This window comes from Empidonax traillii, unplaced genomic scaffold (genome assembly GCF_003031625.1).
Source record: "Empidonax traillii isolate 1590-97213 ecotype Southwest subspecies unplaced genomic scaffold, ASM303162v1 scaffold101:size1699134, whole genome shotgun sequence".
NCBI classification, from domain to species: Eukaryota; Metazoa; Chordata; class Aves; order Passeriformes; family Tyrannidae; genus Empidonax; species Empidonax traillii.
Genome location: NW_020955294.1, coordinates 774,132 through 794,700, shown reverse-complemented (window position 1 = coordinate 794,700; position 20,569 = coordinate 774,132). Strand labels below are relative to the sequence as shown.

General features: G+C 42.9%; 1 protein-coding gene across 3 annotated transcripts in view; it reads left to right on the top strand.

The window, feature by feature from the left end:
- Positions 1 to 20,569, top strand: part of RABEP1 (rabaptin, RAB GTPase binding effector protein 1) — a 40,789-nt gene that overhangs the window by 19,483 nt on the left and 737 nt on the right. For 2 of the 3 annotated variants that reach the window (XM_027882093.1, XM_027882094.1), the window contains exons 4-17: positions 518 to 678; positions 5,618 to 5,737; positions 7,070 to 7,205; positions 7,894 to 8,072; positions 8,998 to 9,123; positions 10,781 to 11,248; positions 13,193 to 13,297; positions 13,988 to 14,104; positions 14,710 to 14,808; positions 16,141 to 16,281; positions 16,970 to 17,159; positions 17,459 to 17,514; positions 17,959 to 18,057; positions 18,673 to 18,789. In XM_027882093.1, the coding sequence (XP_027737894.1) occupies positions 518 to 678; positions 5,618 to 5,737; positions 7,070 to 7,205; positions 7,894 to 8,072; positions 8,998 to 9,123; positions 10,781 to 11,248; positions 13,193 to 13,297; positions 13,988 to 14,104; positions 14,710 to 14,808; positions 16,141 to 16,281; positions 16,970 to 17,159; positions 17,459 to 17,514; positions 17,959 to 18,057; positions 18,673 to 18,789 (2,114 nt within the window). Of the gene's footprint in view, positions 1 to 517; positions 679 to 5,450; positions 5,554 to 5,590; positions 5,738 to 7,069; positions 7,206 to 7,893; positions 8,073 to 8,997; positions 9,124 to 10,780; positions 11,249 to 13,192; positions 13,298 to 13,987; positions 14,105 to 14,709; positions 14,809 to 16,140; positions 16,282 to 16,969; positions 17,160 to 17,458; positions 17,515 to 17,958; positions 18,058 to 18,672; positions 18,790 to 20,569 lie in introns of those variants that run through there. The other variant, XM_027882095.1, reaches the window with a different exon arrangement.

Below are 20,569 nucleotides of genomic sequence, written 5' to 3'. Positions count from 1 at the left end.
GCATAGATACATGAACCTAGATAAAGGCTCAGTTGTGCCAGCTGCTGTCCCTGTGTAAACACAGACGGCTCCTTACCTGAGGGGGGACTGTTAATCATCAGGAAATGCAAGCCATGTGAGAAGGGCAATGTCTTTGCATTTTGCAGTAAATAAGTAAGGTTTTGGTGGTTCGTTTGCACGATGTGCTTGGAGGTACAAAATGTGCTGCTGAATGGGATGACAGTCACGTACTTTTACTTTTATTTTGCATTTTACAATTACTTTGAAATTAAGAGTTAAACAGATTTGAGGGCTTGTTTGTTTGCATTCTAGTGTTGGCACAAATTGAGATTCAGTTCTTTTGGATTTTTGATTTAAATATTTGGGTTTTGGGGCAAGAATCAAAGGGAAGGGAGACTTCATTGTTGTCCTGGTTTTGACCAATTATAATAAATCACTGACTGGTTGGAGATGAAGCTCCTAAAGCTCTGTCCTTTAACTTACATTGGAAATAAGTTCTGCCAATGCTGTTTTGCAGAGACAGTTCGTGACTATGAGCTCCAGTACCACCACAGGTTGGAGCAGGAACGGGCTCAGTGGAACCAATACCGGGAGAACGTGGAGCGGGAAATAGCAGAGCTGAGACGGCGCCTGTCTGAAGGGCAGGAGGAGGAAAACCTGGAAAATGAAATGAAAAAGGTACCTTGTTCTTTGGTTTCTGTTTGAGGGCACGCTCGTGGTGTTACACCCGAGTTCATTTCCACGCCTGCTGTAATCCCTCAGCTCTGCCAACTTCCAGCCTTCGTTCGTGGAAGTCATCGTGACCTAATCCTGCATTTGAATCCCTAAGGGTGTTGTACCCAGTTATGTGGGTTCACTGAGAGGGTTGTACCTGAGAAGATGACAACGTTTTGCCTTCAGCTTGTAAAGCAGGTGGGCTTGTGAAGTTCCTGTCAAATGTCAGAAGAGCTCAAGTAAAACCACCTTCAGTTTTTTCTGCACTGACTGCAGTTGTATGAAATTCCCTTTACACTTCTGCACATATATTCCTTTTCTGAGACCTTATGAATTTACTGTGCCCATTAAAAAACTCAAAATATCTAAAATGCCTTTTGCCTTTCTCTAAGTTAAGCCATCTTTGTGCATCAGTGTGAAGTACAGGACTGTGCTGTCACAAAACAACGGGCTCTGGATGATGAAAAATAATTGTCCTGGAGTATGGACACACATTGTTGTAGTTATTCAAAGATCTGTGACTAAGAAAACTTCATGGGAGTAGATTGAGGTGCCTTGCCTTGAGTTTGGGTTTTATTTGCTCTGTTGAGGTTGAAGATTTGGTGTGTTTCAGGCAGGGAGCAAAGTGAACCTGTCAGAATAGGTTGATGTTTTGTGATCTTTGTTTATCTTGTTAAAAAAACTTGCATTTAAGTGAATTTGTCTTCCCAGTAAGCTTACAGTAGCCTTCAAGCTATTGTAAGACAGTTTTAAAGCAATGAATTAACCTATGTTCAATAAGGAAATGTAAGACACAAACTGTTTTTAAGAGAAGGTTTCAGCCTTATAAAGAGAAAAAAAGAAACTATGGTTGAAGCTGGAAGGAAGGTTCAAAGTGGGACCAGTGTGGTGAGTCCTGGAGAAACAACCCAGTCCTGGCAGTGCAATCCCAGCTAACTGCCAGGAAGCATTTTCAGAAAACAGTCTCTCTCAACTGATTCGGATTTTTAATCTGAATTCACTGATCGTGTAAGTTGGAGCTGCAAGTTACTGACATGACAGCACAGCTCACCTAAACTCAGTGGCTTTAGTACAGAAGTTTACTATTGCAGATAAACAGCATTTTCAGCTATACCCCTTTTAAAGTGAACTGAACATCCCTGGTGATCCTGAAGGAAAAGGTGATCAGTTTATTGATCTCTGGCTAATAAAACTTGGAAAGCTTTCTAGGCCTGGAAAGCAGAGGAACATATACTTTATGTAATAGGAGGGGGAGGGGGAAATCTGGTCTTCAGAGTACAGCTTGAAATAATTGCTTAAACTGCTTTGCATGGGGTTTTAATCTTCTTTGTCATTATTAAACCTGTGAGGTTTTTCCTCAGGGAGACGAAGAATTAGATCAGAATTAGGAAAAGGACATTTGATTTTACCTAAAAAACAAACAAGCAAATCCCAAGGCCATAAAAAGCTGTGTTTAACCAGCAAAATAACGAATATTCATGTGTCAGCAGTCAGTGTGGAAAGAGGAGTTTTCTTGATCACTTGGGATGTGCTATTTGAAGGCTTGTGATCAATTCCTCCTGCATGATGGCATTTCCAGCCAACAGTGTTCTATTTATCCTCATATCTTCCTCTGCTCCATTGTAAGGGTGGATTTATTTTATGGTAAAGCAAAGCATAAACTTGAAGAGAGCTTTCAAAAATATCTTCATCTTGTAGCCAGTCCTGAGGAATCCACGAACATCCCAAAGGAGTAAAAATAAAACGAACTGCTTTTCTCTCTGGGTTATAAGTAGATGCTGTAGCAGCACATAATACATCACATTTCTTAAAACTGGCAACAAAACCATGCCATTGTCTGGAATTCTCAATGGGGGCTGAGGTGAGAGGAGGGAGCAGAGCAGAGCAATGATTGTGAGCCATGTGCTTCAGTCCGGGGCACTGGATAATATCTCTGTTCAGTTGTGTTCAGTTTGACCATGAAATTCATTTTAACTGCAAAGAAAACCCATGACATTTAATACTCTGCCCACATATTTGCTAACATTTATGCTTATTGTCTGCATACTTTTTTTACCACGAAAGAGGTGATAACAAATACATCTGTAAATCCTGTAAATATCCCTCTGAATTTCAAGTTAGTTTATTTGGTTGAGGGCACAGATTTGGGAGTTTCAGACTTCCAGGGGTAGAGGTTGTTTGTCCTGAATTGGGAGCACTTGGAGTGGATGGGCAATATTTTGGTGAGCATCCTGTTATTTGTTAGATGTGACCACTTTGCCAGAGGTATCCCAGCCTCTCCTGATATTTGGCATTCCTGAGCATCACAAGGAGCGTGTCTGGTGGGACACCTGCCCTTGTCTGGAAGCAACTGGTTTGCTTTTCCATGTAAATATATTTCAGATTGCAGGTTTCTAATTTCTGTGGAAAAACTCTGTATTCAAGGATTCTTTTTATCATAAAGCAATGATTTCTAAGAAATCTGTGCTGAAAACTTTGCATTATTCATCTCCCTTCCCAAGTCAAAAAAGGTAAATACCTTGGCCTAGTGATTAACACGCTTAACGCTCACCTTTCAGAAAACTTACTGATGATTTATAAATAATGATTCTTTTTCCTGTTGGGCTGTGATACTGGATAGGTTTGGGGTTTGTTTTGTTTTTACAGGTGCTAAAAGCAATCCACCACAGCAACAGGTACTTCCATGCAAGTCCTTTGCTGGGAATGACTGGACTCCCTCTGGACAATGACGTGGTGGGGATGAGTTGCCCGCTGGCAAAATTTGGCTACTCTTTCTAAAAGTCAGACCTCATTTTCTGTTCAGGAAAGGAGCTGTTTTGCTGTTGGAGCTGTGATGGATATAAATACTCTTCTTAGCACAGTTGTGTCAAACTCTGAGTAGCAGAAGTCTGCAGAGCAGGTATTTTCCATGCAGGAGAAGAGCAAGAAGGGACAAACCTCCTGTTCTGAAGTTGTGCTTATTGCTCAGGAGAGGGGAAATTGGAAAGGGGAGAGTAATCTGATTTCTGTGACAGAGCTGGCCATAAAATCTGATACACAGTAAACTACTTTAGTTGGTAATGATAAAGAACAGTGGAATAGATTTAGAGGATAAATGGTTTAGTCTTGCTTTAAGGAATGAGTAAATATGATCATATGTAAAACCATGGCCTTGGACAGCCCAGTTAGTTTGCCAAAATGGTAGAAGGAAATAAACATTTCAAGGATCACACCTCTGGAAGAGCCTGAATAGCACCTTTTAGCACAGGAAATGTGATGCTGCAGCACCTCTTGCCCCGTGTAACACAAGCTTGAAGTAGCATTTTACAACAGGATAGATACTCTCCTTTTATTAAAAGGTTGAGTGGGAATTTTAACCTCAATTTGGGCATCTCAGTAATTCTGCTTCACCTCCAAGAGCAGAGCCAGTGACCAGCACTCCTTTTGTTGGCAGGTATTGGCTGTTCTGAGTTCTCAGCTCAGTATCCCACTGACCTTTAATATGCATCCTTGCAGTATGTTGCAACCACAGTGTCAAACTTCAGCTCTGTTTACCAAGCAGTACAAGCTGGAGTAATTTTTCTTTAAGTGGATACATTTTTTTTTCTTTCCAGTTGGTTGCTATTCACAGTCTGGTTTGGTTTTGCTTTCAGAGAACTTTCTGGCTGTTTCTCTGAACTGATTAGCTCCATCATGGACATATTTGTTGCTCTGTGTTGAGTATTGAACCATGTGAAACCAGACTGGCAGTGAAATGTTCCTGCAGTTATCAAGAATAATTAGAAAAGAGCACGTTCAACAGTCCAGAAAATGTTGGGCTATTTTTAGTCTATATGAGCCAGCTCGAGGTAGCATTAAATGAATGGAAGTGATACAATAAATGAACTATAAAGCACTCCTTGAAGTGGAACTCCTGCTCCCATCTGTTCAGAAATTGTGACTGATGAGTTGCTGGCTGCAAGTGACAGGTCTGGCTGTGCATGTGACAGTCACATGTCCCCAGTATTGGATTCACTGCCCAACAATGTGACATCCCTTGCTTTGCTCATGGATTTTATTGCTACTCCAGCAGTGACAAAACGTAGCAGAGGACAGGAAATGACAGGAAAAGGAGAGGAAAGACCGAGCATTTAAGAAATGGGGATGTCAGGGCCACCCTTTGACCTGTGCAGTTCTGGATTTGAACACTATTGAGTGCTGTTTCTCATTTTAATTCTCGTGATTTTTACCTGGCTCTTTCTCTTTTTTTTTCTTCTTTCCTTGTATCAATCCTTTAATTCTGATGCAATTTGATCTTTCAGAACTATTTGAAAAAATCATGGGGTTTGTGATAAATTGTCTCTCTGTATTTTGAAATACTTAGTACAGTAGCAGCAAAACACGATGCTACATCAGGAGTAATTTAAAGCTGAGAAATGATCTTCCAAAACAGAACCAATTTGAACTGTGTGTCATTTGCAGATCCCTTTAATTTCCTGAGTGATCAACTGCATGGCCAGTACCTCAGGATGCAGTTCTTTTGGGTTTTTTATATGTGCTGTGTTGCAGGACAGTTGGGCCTTTTCTGTCATTAATGTGAAATACTTGATCCATAGATTTTCTCTCAGGTATCAGCAGTGATAGATTTGCTAACATTCTCTTCTAAAGCAGATACTGATGGCCTAATCCATACATGGATTTAAAATTTAGTTGCCTCCTGTGAATGGAGTGATATCAGCCTTGTTGTCACTGAGGTGGCTGCTGAACTGAAGAAGTGGGAGTGAGACTGGAAGTTCAGTCAGCTTTTTTGGTTGATGTAGAGATTTTCTCCAAGTATCTCCAGTAATGGAAACTGCTGTGGTGAACACTGTGATGATGATGATGATGATGATGATGATGATGATGATGATGATGATGATGTTACAATTTCTTGCCTCACCTTCAGGCCCAGGAAGATGCCGAGAAGCTGCGTTCGGTCGTGATGCCCATGGAGAAGGAGATTGCAGCCCTCAAGGAGAAACTGGGAGAAGCTGAAGAAAAAATCAAAGAGTTGGAAGCATCCAAGGTGAGGTGGAGCTCTAACTGGGTCCTGTTTGTATCCTGCAGCGTGCTAGTTTGGTGCAGATAAGTAAAGGCAAATTTTGTAGAGGAAAAAAAGCGTCTATTGTGAAACTCTCTGTGCCCCATACATCTTGTCTCCTGGAGCTCAAATGGCATATTTAGCTTAAATATATATATTTCAGTCTTTGTTTAGGGGGTGGGCAGTGTGTGTGTGTGATCTGTGCTCAGAGTAAATTGCACAGCTTCAGGTCTTTAATGGAAAAAGGTCTCGAAAAAATACCTGCTTTGCACCTCTCCAGCAGCCTGGCCTTCAGATTATTGTCACACTTGGAGCCACAGAGACTCTGGGAGTCAGATTTTTCCATCTCAAAGGCTTAAAGGCTCTCTAGCAGATGGCAGACTTGGTGTCCCGGGGCTGGAGAAGCTGTCCCACCATCAGTGGCAGAACCCAAGGGCTGTCCTGAACTCCGGGCTGGCGTCGGTGCCTCCCGGCCTGAGGTGAGGACGATGAACAGCAGCTCTGTGGAGCCAGGGAGGAACTGCCTGAAGGCTTTTGTTTCCTCCAAGATAAAACCTCCTGTGATTTGTGACTCAGCAAACCATAAAACTGAGCAGTGCCATAAAGAGATCTTTCACTCTTGTTCCTTGTTCCAGGATGGGATCTGTTTCTCCATCGTGTCTGACAGAGGTTTATGTAACCCTGTCTTGAAAGGTTCTCACTGGAGCTTCTGCAGCCTCTGCAGGGCTTTGATAGTTCTTTGTTAGCTTTGCTGGTTAAAAAACAAGAAGAAAAAAAAATCTAGGCATATTTCTTCAGTATTTCTTGAATGACAGATTTCCTTTTTGAAAGAATATTTCATGAGTTTGAATGTTCCTTTTCTTGTCCGTCCCTTAGTTTTTCTCTTTTCTTAGGCTTAGTCCAAGCTTGCCCCATAGTCCTGTTTTCTGACTACTGTTATTACTCTATTTTAAACGATCTCCACGTCCTACTTATTTGTTGGCCTATCAGCACTAATTAAAGGATTCCTCTCTGTCTGCTTTCCTGAGATATTTTGCCCCTTTACCATCTCGGTGCTGTTGTGATCCAGCTGTTAGAACTGGCACACACTGATAGGTTCGACTTAGCAGAATTTTAGTGAGTAATGTGTTCAGAAATAAATACAAGCACTGCTTTGCACACTGGTAGTTGAATAGTTGTGATTTCTAGAAATAAACTTCCCCTTCAGCACCCGTCCCTTACCTGAACAGGCGACACTGTCACTTCCAACGAGAAGGAAATTCCTGAGAGTGTCCCCAGACTGGGATGGTTGATTTTTTTTTCCCTGTTTTTGTTCAGGTTAAAGAACTGAACCATTACTTGGAAGCTGAGAAGTCGTGCAGGACAGACCTGGAGATGTATGTGGCTGTTCTCAACACACAGAAGTCAGTCCTGCAGGAAGATGCAGAGAAGCTGCGGAAAGAGCTCCATGAAGGTACCTCCCTGAGAATGAACCTCTCTAAGGATGCAAACCCCAGCATAGCTGTTAATTATTTCCTCATCTCTTCTTTGAATTGGATTTAAAGGAACTGGGAGGGGAAAGCAGTGTTTTTAAATGTGAAAGGCCTTGAAATGTTTGCTGCAGAGTTGAATGTGTGAGGTTCTTTTATGACAGAGAAAATCAACAGAGCCATTCATTTTCTCAAGGGATGCTGTTGAATTTCTAAGTTCTTAAAGTGTTGTAAGCTTCATTCTTATTATATGTGTCTCATTTGTGTATAATTAGGATCATTATTTCCATAATGTATTGCTCTGGCTCCCTGAGGTGTGTCAGTGCTGGTGCTGGAGTGCAGAGGAATGAAATCCAGAGCCTGCTGCTGAAATAAATAGGGATGTGGGAGCCAGTCTTTTGAAACCAGCACTACAAAAAATAAACTGTTGGAACTCATGAATGGAGTTGAGGTGTTGGTCTCCTCACTGGGAAACTGTAAACTGTCAGTAATGCATCCCTAATCACGAGCCAGGGTTGGGAATTAAGAAAATGTCTTGTTCCATCCTGAACAATTATTGAACAAAGCCCGACTGTTTGATTAGAACAATAACTACTTTCATTCGCCACGATGCATCTCTTTGGCAAAGTTGCTAAAACAGTTCTGGTTCAGAGTGACTCTCTTTCTGCACAGTTTGCCACCTCTTAGAGCAGGAGAGGCAGCAGCACAACCAGCTGAAACACACGTGGCAGAAAGCCAACGACCAGTTCCTGGAGTCCCAGCGTTTGCTGATGAGGGACATGCAGAGGATGGAGATCGTCCTGACCTCAGAGCAGCTCCGGCAGGTGGAAGAACTGAAAAAAAAGGATCAGGTTACTGCCTGCTTCCCCCTTTTCCTCTTTGTTTTTTGGGGATGCTGTAGGTTTAATGTGGTGTAACAGGTATGGAAATCCCATGTTGGAGACAAACGTGTTTGTATTTCAAAAATCGAGAGCTGACAGTTTGAACAGAAATCTTCCCCTTGAACGACAGCTGACAGTTTGATAACAGAAACCCTCCAGTATTTTAATATTAATGGATACAGTAACTTTAATTTCTGGATATTATTACCTATTTAACTATTGGCAACATTCATTTTAATCTTGAAGGAAGAATCTGTGAGGCAAAACAACTGGGGTAAGGATGGCAGGACAGCAAGTTTCACTTCTTTCTAGGTTTCTCCAGTCAGATACATATCTTAGGCATAAATTAAGACCTTGGGTTTTATTTATCATATGCCAATGATTGTGTGCATACTTTATGACTTAATGATCTGTGATGTCTTTCTCTGGATTCTTTTTCCTTATATTCAGTTTTTTTAGAGTGCTCAGGGCACTTCCTCTTTTCACACTTGTTCATGCTTGTAAATGGCTGTTAATGAGCCTTTAGGGATGCAAATATATATATGTATTCTGTACAAAAGGCAGTGTAGCAGCTAGTTTTGTTCCTTATTTGGTAATCCCTATAATGAGAGTTTTGAGCTCAATAATAAGTTCTTTGAATAAAATTGTTCATGAATCGGCCACTAAGCTTGGAAAGTGAGTTCTCCTTTAAGTCAGTTTGGGTGCCTTGTGAAAAGAAGACTAAATTTTTTAACTAAAAGAATGTTTATGTGATAAACACTGGGGGGTTTAACCAAAATAATATTTTTCCAGCGTCTCTTTTGTAGGTTAGTTTATCATGAAAGCTGATTTCATTTCTACTGTGGTAAATTGAATCCCATTTTATATGTGTTCTCCACTGACCACTGATTTCTAGGAAGAAGATGATCAGCAAAGGCTTAGCAAGACAAAGGAGGAGAAGCAAAAAGATTCAGATGATGAAACAAAAGCTTCATGTTCTCTGGCACCTGAGGAAACCCTTACCCAGCTCTCTAATGAAGAGGTAAAACCACTGGATCTTTCCCTTGCACATTCCTGAGGGTGCTCATTGCACGTGCAGAGTTAGTGTCCTTCGTTCTCTGTAGCTTCTAATTCTTATTAAGCAATCAGAAAATCCTTGGAGGTGTACTTGAATATATAAATTCTAATAAAGATTGGGAGACAACACTGCACAACCCTGAGAGGTGCCATTAAAAACAGTAATTTTCATTTTGCATTCTGAATGTGAACTGCTGTTACGTCCTCTTGGGCTTTATAACCATGTTCCAGCACACCTAAATATTCAGAATTAACCCAATTATGTCTGAACATTCAGCAAGTGGTATTGTGGCTGCTTTGCCAACCTACTTGTTGAATTCTGGACTTACCATTTCACAGGGTCCATTTTGCCTTTGTAAGTCAGAATAAGGAAAAATTAATAAAAACCCACTAAGTTTTTGTGCTGCAGAAGTTTAGTTTGCAAAGTGTTTTGGTTTCCATATGTCTTTGGTTCTGTTGTTATTTATGACCTTTTTAAACTGTACAGAATATGGTAATGAATCATAATATCCATCATGTCTTACAACTTGTCATAATTTGAGTTCTGAGCCCTTCTCTGTTGGGCAGTTTGCAACACAAACAGGTGATTTGTTGGTCTTTTCTTGGCTGTCACTGAACAGTTGTTGTCTGAAGATACAGTTCTATATCAGTCTGTATTCTCTTGACTTTTTTATTATCAACTTAAACTCCTATATATAAATGCAAATAAAAACGTTATTGCCTAAAAATGATTAAAATGAGGCATTTTACAACAGTCATAATCCAGTAGTGCATAATATATATATTATTGATTATAATTACCTGCATGAAGTGCCAGCAGCCTGCTGGTCTCTGCTGGACCTGTTTCAGAAGTGATCATTTTTCTCAAGAGGCTGCTTTGCAGTGTTATTTTCTTCCTGTGTCTGATGGCAAAGCAGGAGTGCATAATGTATTGGAAGGTATTTTGAAAGCAGTCATATGCTTTTTAAATAAAGCCTTGCTGCTCTCTTTTCCGTGCTACAAAAAAAAAAAAAAATAAAAATAGAGCAAGAGGCTTTTAATGTGCCTCAGACACGTCACAGGACAGTTTGTGTGACTTTTGGTGCTGGCCCTCCCCAGGGTGCCTTTCTGTTCTGGCTCAGCCTTTTTCCCTTTGCATTTTATTTTATGTACAAATAATCTCGTGAAGAAAATATTTCAGTATTTTTGTGAAACACTCAGAACAACAACATTCCCTTGTCAGTACAGAGTAGATTTTTAAGGGTATCATTCTTTGTTTATCTTTTTGTTAATGTAAAGCTTCTTGGTTTATGAATAAAGACTGGTGAATTTACTAGTGGAGTATTTGCCTTCTGTCGTGGAGGTTACAGTTGTAGAAGGGGTATTGCAAGTGTATCTCTTTAGGGGAAGAAACATCTTGTCTCAAGTATTGGAAGGTAGAAGGTGACTGTGTCCTTGCTTGTCTGGCAGGAAGACAGGTTCTTACAAAAGCATTTTGTTAACAGAAGACTCTTCCTTGTTTTATTTGTTTTTGTTTTTTTTTTTTTTTTTAGTTCTAGCTGGCACATTTCAGTTCTCTGTCCTTTCCTCTGCCATCAGATGTTCTTGCTAAGGCCAATTTAAATTTGCCTTTCCCATTGCAGGTGCAGGTGAACAGCACCCACGGCTCAGTCCATTCCCTGGATGCAGACCTGCTGCTTTCTTCTGGAGAGTCTTTCAATAAATCAGACACTGATATGTTTAAAGATGGACTAAGGAGAGCACAGTCAACAGACAGTCTGGGGACATCTGGATCTTTACAGTCCAAAGCTTTAGGGTACAACAACAAAGCCAAATCTGCCGGGAACCTGGATGAGTCGGATTTCGGACCACTCGTTGGAGCAGATTCAGTGTCTGAGAACTTTGACACAGCTTCCCTTGGATCTCTGCAAATGCCAAGTGGGTTCATGTTGACCAAAGATCAGGAAAAAGCAATCAAAGCAATGACACCAGAGCAAGAAGAGACTGCTTCCCTGCTTTCCAGTGTCACCCAGGGCGTGGAGAGTGCTTACGTGTCTCCCAGCGGGTATCGCTTGGTCAGCGAGACCGAGTGGAACCTACTGCAGAAGGAGGTGAGTCCCCACTGCTGTTGTCACTGCCCTGCCAGGGCAAAGCTCTGTCTCCTTTGCTTCACACACAGCCAGGTGTGAAAGGAGAGAGCAGGACACCATAACCTGCTCCCTCTGTCTCAGCATCACTTAAAGAACAGCTGCTCTTCCCAAATGCCTTGAAAACCACAGCCAGCAGCACTCCCTGAGGGCTCCAGGGAGCTCTTGGAAATGAAGCTCTTGGAAAGCATCATCACAGAGTCGCAGAATGGGTTGGGTTGGAAGGGACCTTAAAGACCATCCAGTTCCACCCCCTGCCATGGACAGGGACACCTTCCACCAGCCCAGGTTGATCCAAGCCCCATCCAACCTGGCCTTGGACACTTCCAGGGATGGGGCAGCCACAGCTTCTCTGGGCAAGAGCCACAGGCAGCCATTCACTTTTTTCTCTTGGAATGCTTCTGTAGGTGAAGCACATTGGATGTAAACAGTGTTACCTGGCTCTGCTCGTGGGAGAGAGTAAAGTCACCTGTACTAAACACAGGATGCTTTTCACTTTGGGGAGGGTCTGGCAGAAAGGGCTGTTGGTCTCATGATTGTGGGAGAGGGTGAAAAAAGATGGGAGAACTCAAAGAGAAGGGGAAAATGGGAACCTAAGGAAAGGGAGTTCCAGTGGAACTGGGGATGACCAGGAGGGAGCAAAGCTGACAGTGCTGCTGTGTGTGCCAAGGGCTTTCACTGAGGGTTCTGCACGAGGTGCAGTTTGGAAAAGAGCATCCAAAATATGCATAACACACAAAGCTACCACAGAGGGAGCTTCAGGAAATGTTTAGGCACTTGCATCATCAGAAACCCATTTCTGAGAGCGACAAGCAGCAGATTAGACTGAGCCCTGTGCCAGTTTCAGTGTGGATGACCAAGGAAATTGTTGTTTCTGGGTGTTCTGCCTGTCCATTTTTCAGCAGCTTTGTGGGATGCCAGTTCACAGCTTGCATTTGGTTTCTTGCTGAAAAGGGGAGTATTTGGGGTTCCTGTGGTTACTCTTTCAGAGGAAGGGAGGCCAAGGAGCAGCACTTCTAGGGGAAGAAAGGGAAGGATGGGGGGAGATAACAATCCATAGTGGGTGGAAAGACAAGAGGGGGGTGAAAAAAAGGAGTGTAAGAATGGAGGGAAGAAGAGGCCAGATAAAGGACAGCTGAAATGAAGAACTAATGATATTTTTATTTCCTTAACTTGTTCAAATTAAGTGCAAATCATAACTTAGCAGGTCTCTCCAAACCTGTTGCAAAGTTGCTTTTCTGTTGTTGTTTTCCTGCTGATTTGCTGTGTGGGGAGAAATGACAGCACCCTGATCTCAGAGCCGAGTGAAATCCCCTACTCTTGAGTATTTCCTTGCTCTGTTGCCATTCTGTTGATGTTTTACTCCAACCCTTTCTTGGAATTCCGAGCAGAAATGTGCTGCTTCCCACGTGTTTCTGGAGGCAGGAGCACAGGCTGGGTGTGTGGATGCCACTCAGTGTGGGTGGGACGTGGAGCAGCAAATACAAACACAGTTTCAGCTCAAACCTGACTTGCAGCTGGACCTTTGACAGAACTTCCCTTTGTCCCCAAACCATTACAGTTGTCATCTGGCAGCAGGTTTATTCTTTGTTTCCCTGCTGCCCACTTTTATTTTCTTCTCTCCTGTTTGGTTTCTTGGTGTCAGAAGGACACACTGAGTGACTTGGTGAGCTCTTCCATGTCGTGGCTTACTGTGTTTGTGCTGAGAGTGGGACTCAGGCCAGGAGAAGCTGATATCCCGCAGCTGATTGACGTTATCCCTTCCTTTTAGAGCACCTTAATCCTGCCATTACACGCTTCCCTGTAACATTCTGTGATCACACAGCACACCTGAGGGTGTGTGGCATTCCTGCATTCCTTGGAGACCTCCATGGCCTTTCTGGAAGATGATAACTGTGTGTTGTGCAGGTGCAGAATGCAGGGAACAAGCTGGGCAGGCGCTGTGATATGTGCTCCAACTACGAGAAGCAGCTGCAGGGCATCCAGATCCAGGAGGCTGAGACCAGAGACCAGGTGGGATTTCTCTTCTTGCTTTAGCATGTGTTTTTTTTTGCAGCTGTTTGAACTGCTAAAGATGCAACAGTGAGCCATTCTTTGGTTTTGATTGAGCAGTGTCAACATACTTAAAATCTAGATAAGGCCTGACATTCATTTTATTGAAATAACCTGTTATTTGTGTGTGGTCATGTGCACCAATGTGCACATATTTCTGAAGGATTCACCTCCAAGGACCACTTTATCTGGTGCTACAAGACCATGCAGTAAAGGCCCTGCTCTATAAAAAGTGTTCTGCCCATGCTGAAGTCAGTGTCTTCCATAATTTATATTTTAAAATGCTTGTCATGCATTAAATTCTATTACCTTTGATACTGGAAGAGCTGTTAACAGAAAAGGACCTCATCCTAACAGCATAAAATGACTGTAGGGTCCTGGAGGATCTTTGTTTCCTGCCATGTACTGAGGAACAGTTTTCAGATGAGTCACGTTCTGCTCTGAAATGAGTGATTGAAGTCATTCCTTGGCAATGGGCCAGAGCAGTTTGGTGTCCCACGTTTCCTCGGAGGGATAATGTATGCTGGGGGGTGTTTCAGAAGAGCAGCAAAGGATCTTTGGGGTTGCTGGACTTGGTTTTATGGTTTGGCTCAAGAAATAAATGCTCCCCGAGAGAATGGGAAATGAAATGATTGGGTTGTGCCCACCCAGGTGAAAAAGCTGCAGGTGATGCTGAGGCAGGCGAATGACCAGCTGGAGAAGACCATGAAAGAGAAACAGGAATTGGAGGATTACATGAAACAAAGTGCTGAAGACTCCTCTAATCAGGTACATTTGGTACTTGAGGTTGGTGGGAATCTTGTTCTTCACAAGTCTGTAACCAGAACTCGTCTTGTGTTAGATACAGAGGGAGTAGGGACTGTGGAGACAACACAAATGAGAATTTTTAGGGTTAGTTTTGCTCCACCTGAGTCTGCACAGTTTGTGGATAAATCTGACGTGTCTCTAATATCATGCTACCAAATTTTGGCATTAAAATGTCAACTCTAATCTTGAAATCCGTTAGAGAGTGATAACAGGAATTTGAGTAGTGTTTGAGTTTGGAAGTGCCCTGTGTATGAAATGACCCAAACATGCTCTCAGTTAAGTAATGCTTAATCTTACTGTTACCTTGTGGTGTTGTATAACAACACAATAAGAAGAACTTAAAAGTTATTTGTTTCGTAAAAAAGAAAGTAAAAAACAATAGAAGTGAAGTTTTTGAAGGTGAGTTACTGAAGAGGAATTAACAACATAAACTTCAGAGGATTAGTTTGACATGTCAAGGTATTTAATACTAATAACAGGCAAGAAGACTTTGGGGGTTATTTCTTCTTCGAAATGTGTTTCATGCTTTATTTCTAACATGTCTGGGTGGGTTTTCTTCTTTTCAGATCTCCCTGCTTATGGCCAAGTGTCAGAAGTCAGAGAACTTCCTCAGTGAACTGCAGCAGGCATTTCTGCAAGCCAAGAGGAGCGTCCAGGAGCAAATGGTAAGGGCAGGTTTGTGTTGCTGCCCAGTTGGCTGGAGAGAGCTGAGCATCTTTGACTGGTCAAGTGAGCTGTGATGGCAAGAGCTGGACCTGAGGCACTTTGTGTCTGTCTGTTATGGTGTGTTCATGCATATTTATGTGCGTGGAAATCCCTAGATAACTTCTTTTCTCCTTATTCATTATCTGCATTTCATCCCCCTTTAGGATCTCAATTTTACCTCCAATCTAAAGGCAGTAGAGTTTCCCCAGGCAGTTTTTCAGGATTCAGCACAAGCACCATCACTAGTGAATATTTCCTTGAGTTTTGGAGATGAATGCTCAGTGTTTTTTACAGGTCAGACTTAAAATGTCAGACTTAAAACCCAGAAGAGATAAGGATGGGAACTTAATTTTTTTTAAACTATTTTTGAGCATCTTGTTGGAATTAAGACAGAGAACAGGAGTGGGACCTGGTGTTCTAGAACTAAGCTTGACTTCCTTAGAGCAATTAATTCCCTCCTGTATTAGAATCAAGGTGGTTCTTTTTTCCTCCCTGGCATTTCTGGGGGACTGAGAGAATTCATCCTAAGAAATCCCAGTATTTCTGGGGTTGTCTGTAGGACATCAGGGCACTGCTTGCAGAGGTGTTGTGTGGGAGGGCACGTCTGAGGAGGTACAGGAGATCCAGAAAATACGTTAATCTGAGCCTGCTTTTCCTGCTGCCCACCCATGGCCCAGCTCCTGTCAGAGCTCAGGTCCCTGGTTCCCCATTCCAAAGCAACCATTCCTCTTGGAAAAGTTCACTGATTTTTTTTTTTCCTTTTATAGTGCAGGCAAAGCATGTCCCCTTAATCCTTTTCCTTTACAAGGGATCATCTGTTCTGACGTTTCCCTCAGACAACAGTGGGAGGCAGACACCTCCCATGGAAAGTTTCAGGGGGAATGCTTCAGGTTTTTTCATAACCTGCTCTTACAGCTGAGTGCTGTCATTTTAATAAACACTTCAGTAAACATCACACTGAAACCACATGTGATTTCCCCCACTCCTACCCCTCCGCGAGCACAGCCAGCTGAGGGATAAATCCAGCAGAAAAGTGGGAGACTGAGCAATGCTGTGCTCATCGCTTGCTTCCTCCTCTCTGCCTGCACAGTTCAAGTTGGTCTTGCCTTTATTCCTGGTGCACAGGCCGGGCAAGAGGCTCATCTTGATCCACACCATCACTTTGCTTCCCTTTTTTAACGAGAAAATCACTTCCCCAGACTTTTGAAAGCGTTTGCTGGTGATGGGAAATGGAGCAGAAGAGATCTGAGCATGACCCTAAGTGAGAATTTATGCTTTTCTTTGCATTGGAGGCTGTCCTGACACAATCAAGGGAGCAGGTTTCAGAAGAGCTGGTGAGACTGCAAAAGGATAATGAAAGTCTTCAAGGCAAGCACAGCTTGCACGTGTCTTTACAGCAGGCTGAAGATTTCATCCTACCAGAAGCAGCAGAGGTAAAACATTTTCAGCTCATTAACACCAACAGTGCACGTGACTGGGTCTCACTGCAGTATTGTTCTTTATCAAAAAGCTGTCAGTGAACAGTAATTGGGATTTTAACCCTGTAGGTCTGTGATGTGCGAAACCAGCAGCCTAATCCCTCTATGCCATTGGCACAGCTCATGATAAGGATAAATGATACTAAAATGAGTTAACTCTGGCCTGGTGGCTGCTCTGTTGTCCGTGGAGTGTGGGTTTATCCCAGTTCAGCCAGTTTAAGGGGTATTTTGCAACTGGGCCCACCAGTGTTCAGTCCCCGGGGCCCCAGGGTGTTGATTCAATAAGTCAAGCAAAGTCAGTCACTCCTGTCCAGTTAAGACCAGTAAGAATCCTGAGCCTTGAATAGTGATAACCCTTTATCATCCCTTCCAGGGCCACTCTCTTTGGTCAAGATTAAAGCCCTGGGGGAGGTGAAGGGCAGGGAGAGCAGCATCATAAACCCGTGGGGACACGAATCTTCACCTTCTTTGTTTCCTGTGGCCAGAAAAACTTAAAAACTTCGATTTTTGCTCTGATACCTTGATAGATGTAGGGTGTGGTGTGAGGGGAGAGACCTCAGGGCAGCAGAGCTTTGTCTCTGATTGCTTTGGGTGCTGATAAACACGGTGCTGAAGATCCTGACCCCCCCATTTCCCACCGCAGGAGCTCCGGGAGCTGATCCTGAAGTACCGGCAGGACATCATCAGCGTGAGGACAGCAGCAGATCACCTCGAGGAGAAGCTCAAGGCCGAGATTTTATTCCTGAAAGAACAGATTCAGGCTGAACAGTATCTGAAGGAAAATATAGAAGAAACTCTGCAGCTGGAAATAGAGAATTGCAAAGAGGAAATAGGTGAGGCCAGGAGTGAAAGAGTCTCGAAATAGGAATATTAGAAATTCATGAGATGCACAAAGACTTGATTTTGTGATGAGTTGACTTACCTGAATTCTAAATGCTGGCCACTTTTGATAGCAGATACAGCAAACTGTGCTCCTGAAAACAAAAGTACAATCTTTTGTACTTGTTTGCTTTTGAGGTACCTTTGCTGTAACATGGGCTTAACCCTCCTTTAAATATTAATGGCAGCAAACAGGGTGTGAATAATTTTCTGTGTTTCCTGCCCTTAAGCTTTAATACTCTTTGTTTTTCAGCTTCCATTTCCAGTTTAAAAGCTGAACTGGAAAGAATAAAAGGGGAAAAAGAACAGGTAAGGAGCCCTTTCACTGTGGGCTTTTTGGTTTGTTTTTTTGTTTGTTTGTTTGTTTTTAAACAAAGGTTCTTTTTTTCCTGTATTGATGCCAGTGTAGGACTGGGACACATTCAGGGTTCTGTTCCTTAGAAGGTGTTCGGTCTGTTTATTAATCTATAACCTAAATATTGGGTTAACTAATTCCTAACTAATACAAGGCTAGCTAGTACTAACCTGAATGTTATCTTTGAACATTTCTCTCCAGCTCCAAAAAGAAATAGATGGAGAGAAAGGTGTTATTTCAGGTATTTTCTTTATCCCTAGAAGAGGTTCTTTAGGTGTATTTCTGAGGCCCAGGAAGATCCTTGGGCTGTGCTTCCCTGTGGAGGGACTGGAGGAAGATTGAAATGTTGGGAGCTTTACTTAATACCTTTTTTTTTTTTTTGAATTATTATTATATAGTTGGAAAGTTCTTCACAGGAAAACCTGCAGCAGCTGGAGAGTCTGCAGGAAGCAAAGAACATTCTAGAAGAACAGCTGAAGAAGGAGACTGCAGCAAAGGTAGCTGTGATGGGTGTGGGGTGTATCTGCATCATTATTGCTGGTCAGCTGTGGCCAGAGAATGTGTCACTACACAAGAATGAAAAAAAAAAAAAAGAAGCTTTTGAATGTTGGTAAAAAAACTGTGTCCCTGGGTGTGGGTTAAATCCTCACCCTAACCCCTCAGGATTTATAAAGTAGTGGGGCTGAATTACCTCCTCACCCTCATTTGGGGGTTTTTCCTTCCCCCAAATACTTTTGCCCCAGTTGTGTTTTCAGCAGCAGATTAACTACCCTTATCTGTGATCAGATTTCATTAAAAGTTATAACTCTGCCTTTGTGTTTTGAGATCCTTGGTCACAGCAGTTAACAACAGCCACTGGGCTTTTTCATACTGTAACCACCTAATGACACTTGTTTTTGGGTATCAGTGGATATCAGCCCCTGGTTTTTGGGTATCAGTGGATATCAGCCCCTAGTCGTGCAGTTGGGAAAACTGAGGTGTAGAAAGGCTGGTTTAAAGTGTTGCCAGGACTCTGCTGCTTTGCTCTGCTGTCACTCTTTAATCAGTTTATACAAGCTTCTACTGTTTTTTATCCAGTTTAAGCGTGGCATAAAGAGTCTTTTTCTCTGCAGGCCAACCTGGAGCAGCTGGTGTTTGAGGAGAAGAACAAAGCCCAGCGTTTGCAGACTGAGTTAGATGTCAGTGAGCAAGTGCAGAGAGACTTTGTAAAGCTTTCTCAGACACTTCAGGTAAGGAAAGTGTGATCAGTGTGTGTGGGGCTACTTTACTTTCATTGTTTCTGTGTAAAACGAGAAGTAGCAGTGGTAATTTTCTCACATTGGTTTTCAGGAACTATTTTAAAAGTTGGTAGTGTAATTGGGGTTTTATTCTGATTACTTAATTCCAGCTGATTCTGAGCAGCAAAGAAAGATACACAATTATTGTGCTAAAAAGAGCTGTAAAGAGCCATAAAGGATGGTGCCTTTAGACCCCTGTTTTTCATTGTCCATCTCCTGTGTTCCTTTTCATAGTAAATCGTTAGGGTGCAAATATTTGAGGACGAAGTGAAGAACTTGCACTGTGTGATATGAATGCATGAGAGGGGTCTTTGTGTTAGAGTTCCTGCTTTGTTTACACCCTCTAAAAGTCTTATCCTTGCTGTTGTCACTGTTGCTTTCCTTGTATTCCCTCCAAAAAGTGGCAGCTGTGGTGGATGATGAGATGCCAGAGGAGGGAGTTTTGTCAGGGGTGTTCCTGGAGGCCAGTTCTGGTTTGTCAGTTTGTCAGAACGGGAAGGGAGCTGCAGTTTGTGTTTGCAGAGTCACTGACTGTCCCTCGGGAAGCCAAGGCTGGGCTGGTCTCACCCTCAGGGTCTGTGTTTGCAGGATTTGCACCCCCTTTATGCCCCAGCTTGTTTTGCTCACAGAGGGAGGGGCTGAGTCCTTGGCCAGGCTGCTCAGAGTGAAAACCACAGGTTTTTGAATCAGGCATTCAGGTTTATGTAGAAAACCAAAACCAGAATATGGGAGATTGTTTACTAGAGAGGGTTTAGCTGGGTGGACAATAGAGATCTGTCCTCTCTTGTTCTGGCTGTGTCTGGAGGAGGAGTGGGTAGGACAAAGGAGGCTGTTGAATTGTCCTGGCTTGGGAAGTTGTTTCTTGCTTGTCATCATCCTCTCTTTGTTAATTTATTTATTTCAAAGCACTGCAGTTCTTATGGCAAACATATCCACCACTTTGAAGGTGTGTGGCGGACCCTTCCAGAACTTGCAGTAGTTTAGTCCAACTTCAGGATGAGCTCAGTAAGGGCTGTAGCTCTGCATTTGGTGCTTTCTCTCTGCCCTAAGCAATTCCTGCACATCAGTCTCAGCAGTTTGTGCTTCCAGTTTAAGCAGTGGCCTGTGCCATCTCCATGCACCTGGTACAGGATCTGCTGTGTGAGATTGCCACTGAATGAGGATTAGGGGTTATTGGCAGGATTATCCCCTTCCCTGGCCTTGTCAGTGGAGATCCTGGGCAAGTACCCCTCGTGTGAGGGGTCCACTGGCCAAATTAGGAATCAGCAGTGCAGAGGAAGGGCTAAAAATTGATTAAATGCTAGGTGAGAATTTATAACTGAAAGCCCAGAACTTAACTGAGAGAATGTGAAAGTTTGGATGTGATACATAAATAAATTGTGCTCTTTGCATTCATTTCACCGCAGCTCTGCTGGGCGCAGTTTCAGCATATAAGAAACAGCTTTAAAGCTGGATTATCAGCAGAGCAAGTAACAGGAGTGAGCTTGGAAACGGGATGTTTCCTCCAAGAGCATTTTGGCTGTGGGCTGGGGAGGCTCCAGGGCACACATCAGGCTGCTCTGGGCCTCCTTTACGTTCTTTTCTGGGAGAGTTTCCCTCTTGCACATCTCCTCCAGTTTGCCAGGGCGGGGTCAGCGACAAAAGGGAGCGATGGGGAAGGTTTGCTTGTAAAATCACAACTGCCTCGTGTCTTGGGGCTCAGCTCCCACCGTGCCGTGCTCAGCCAGCGCTG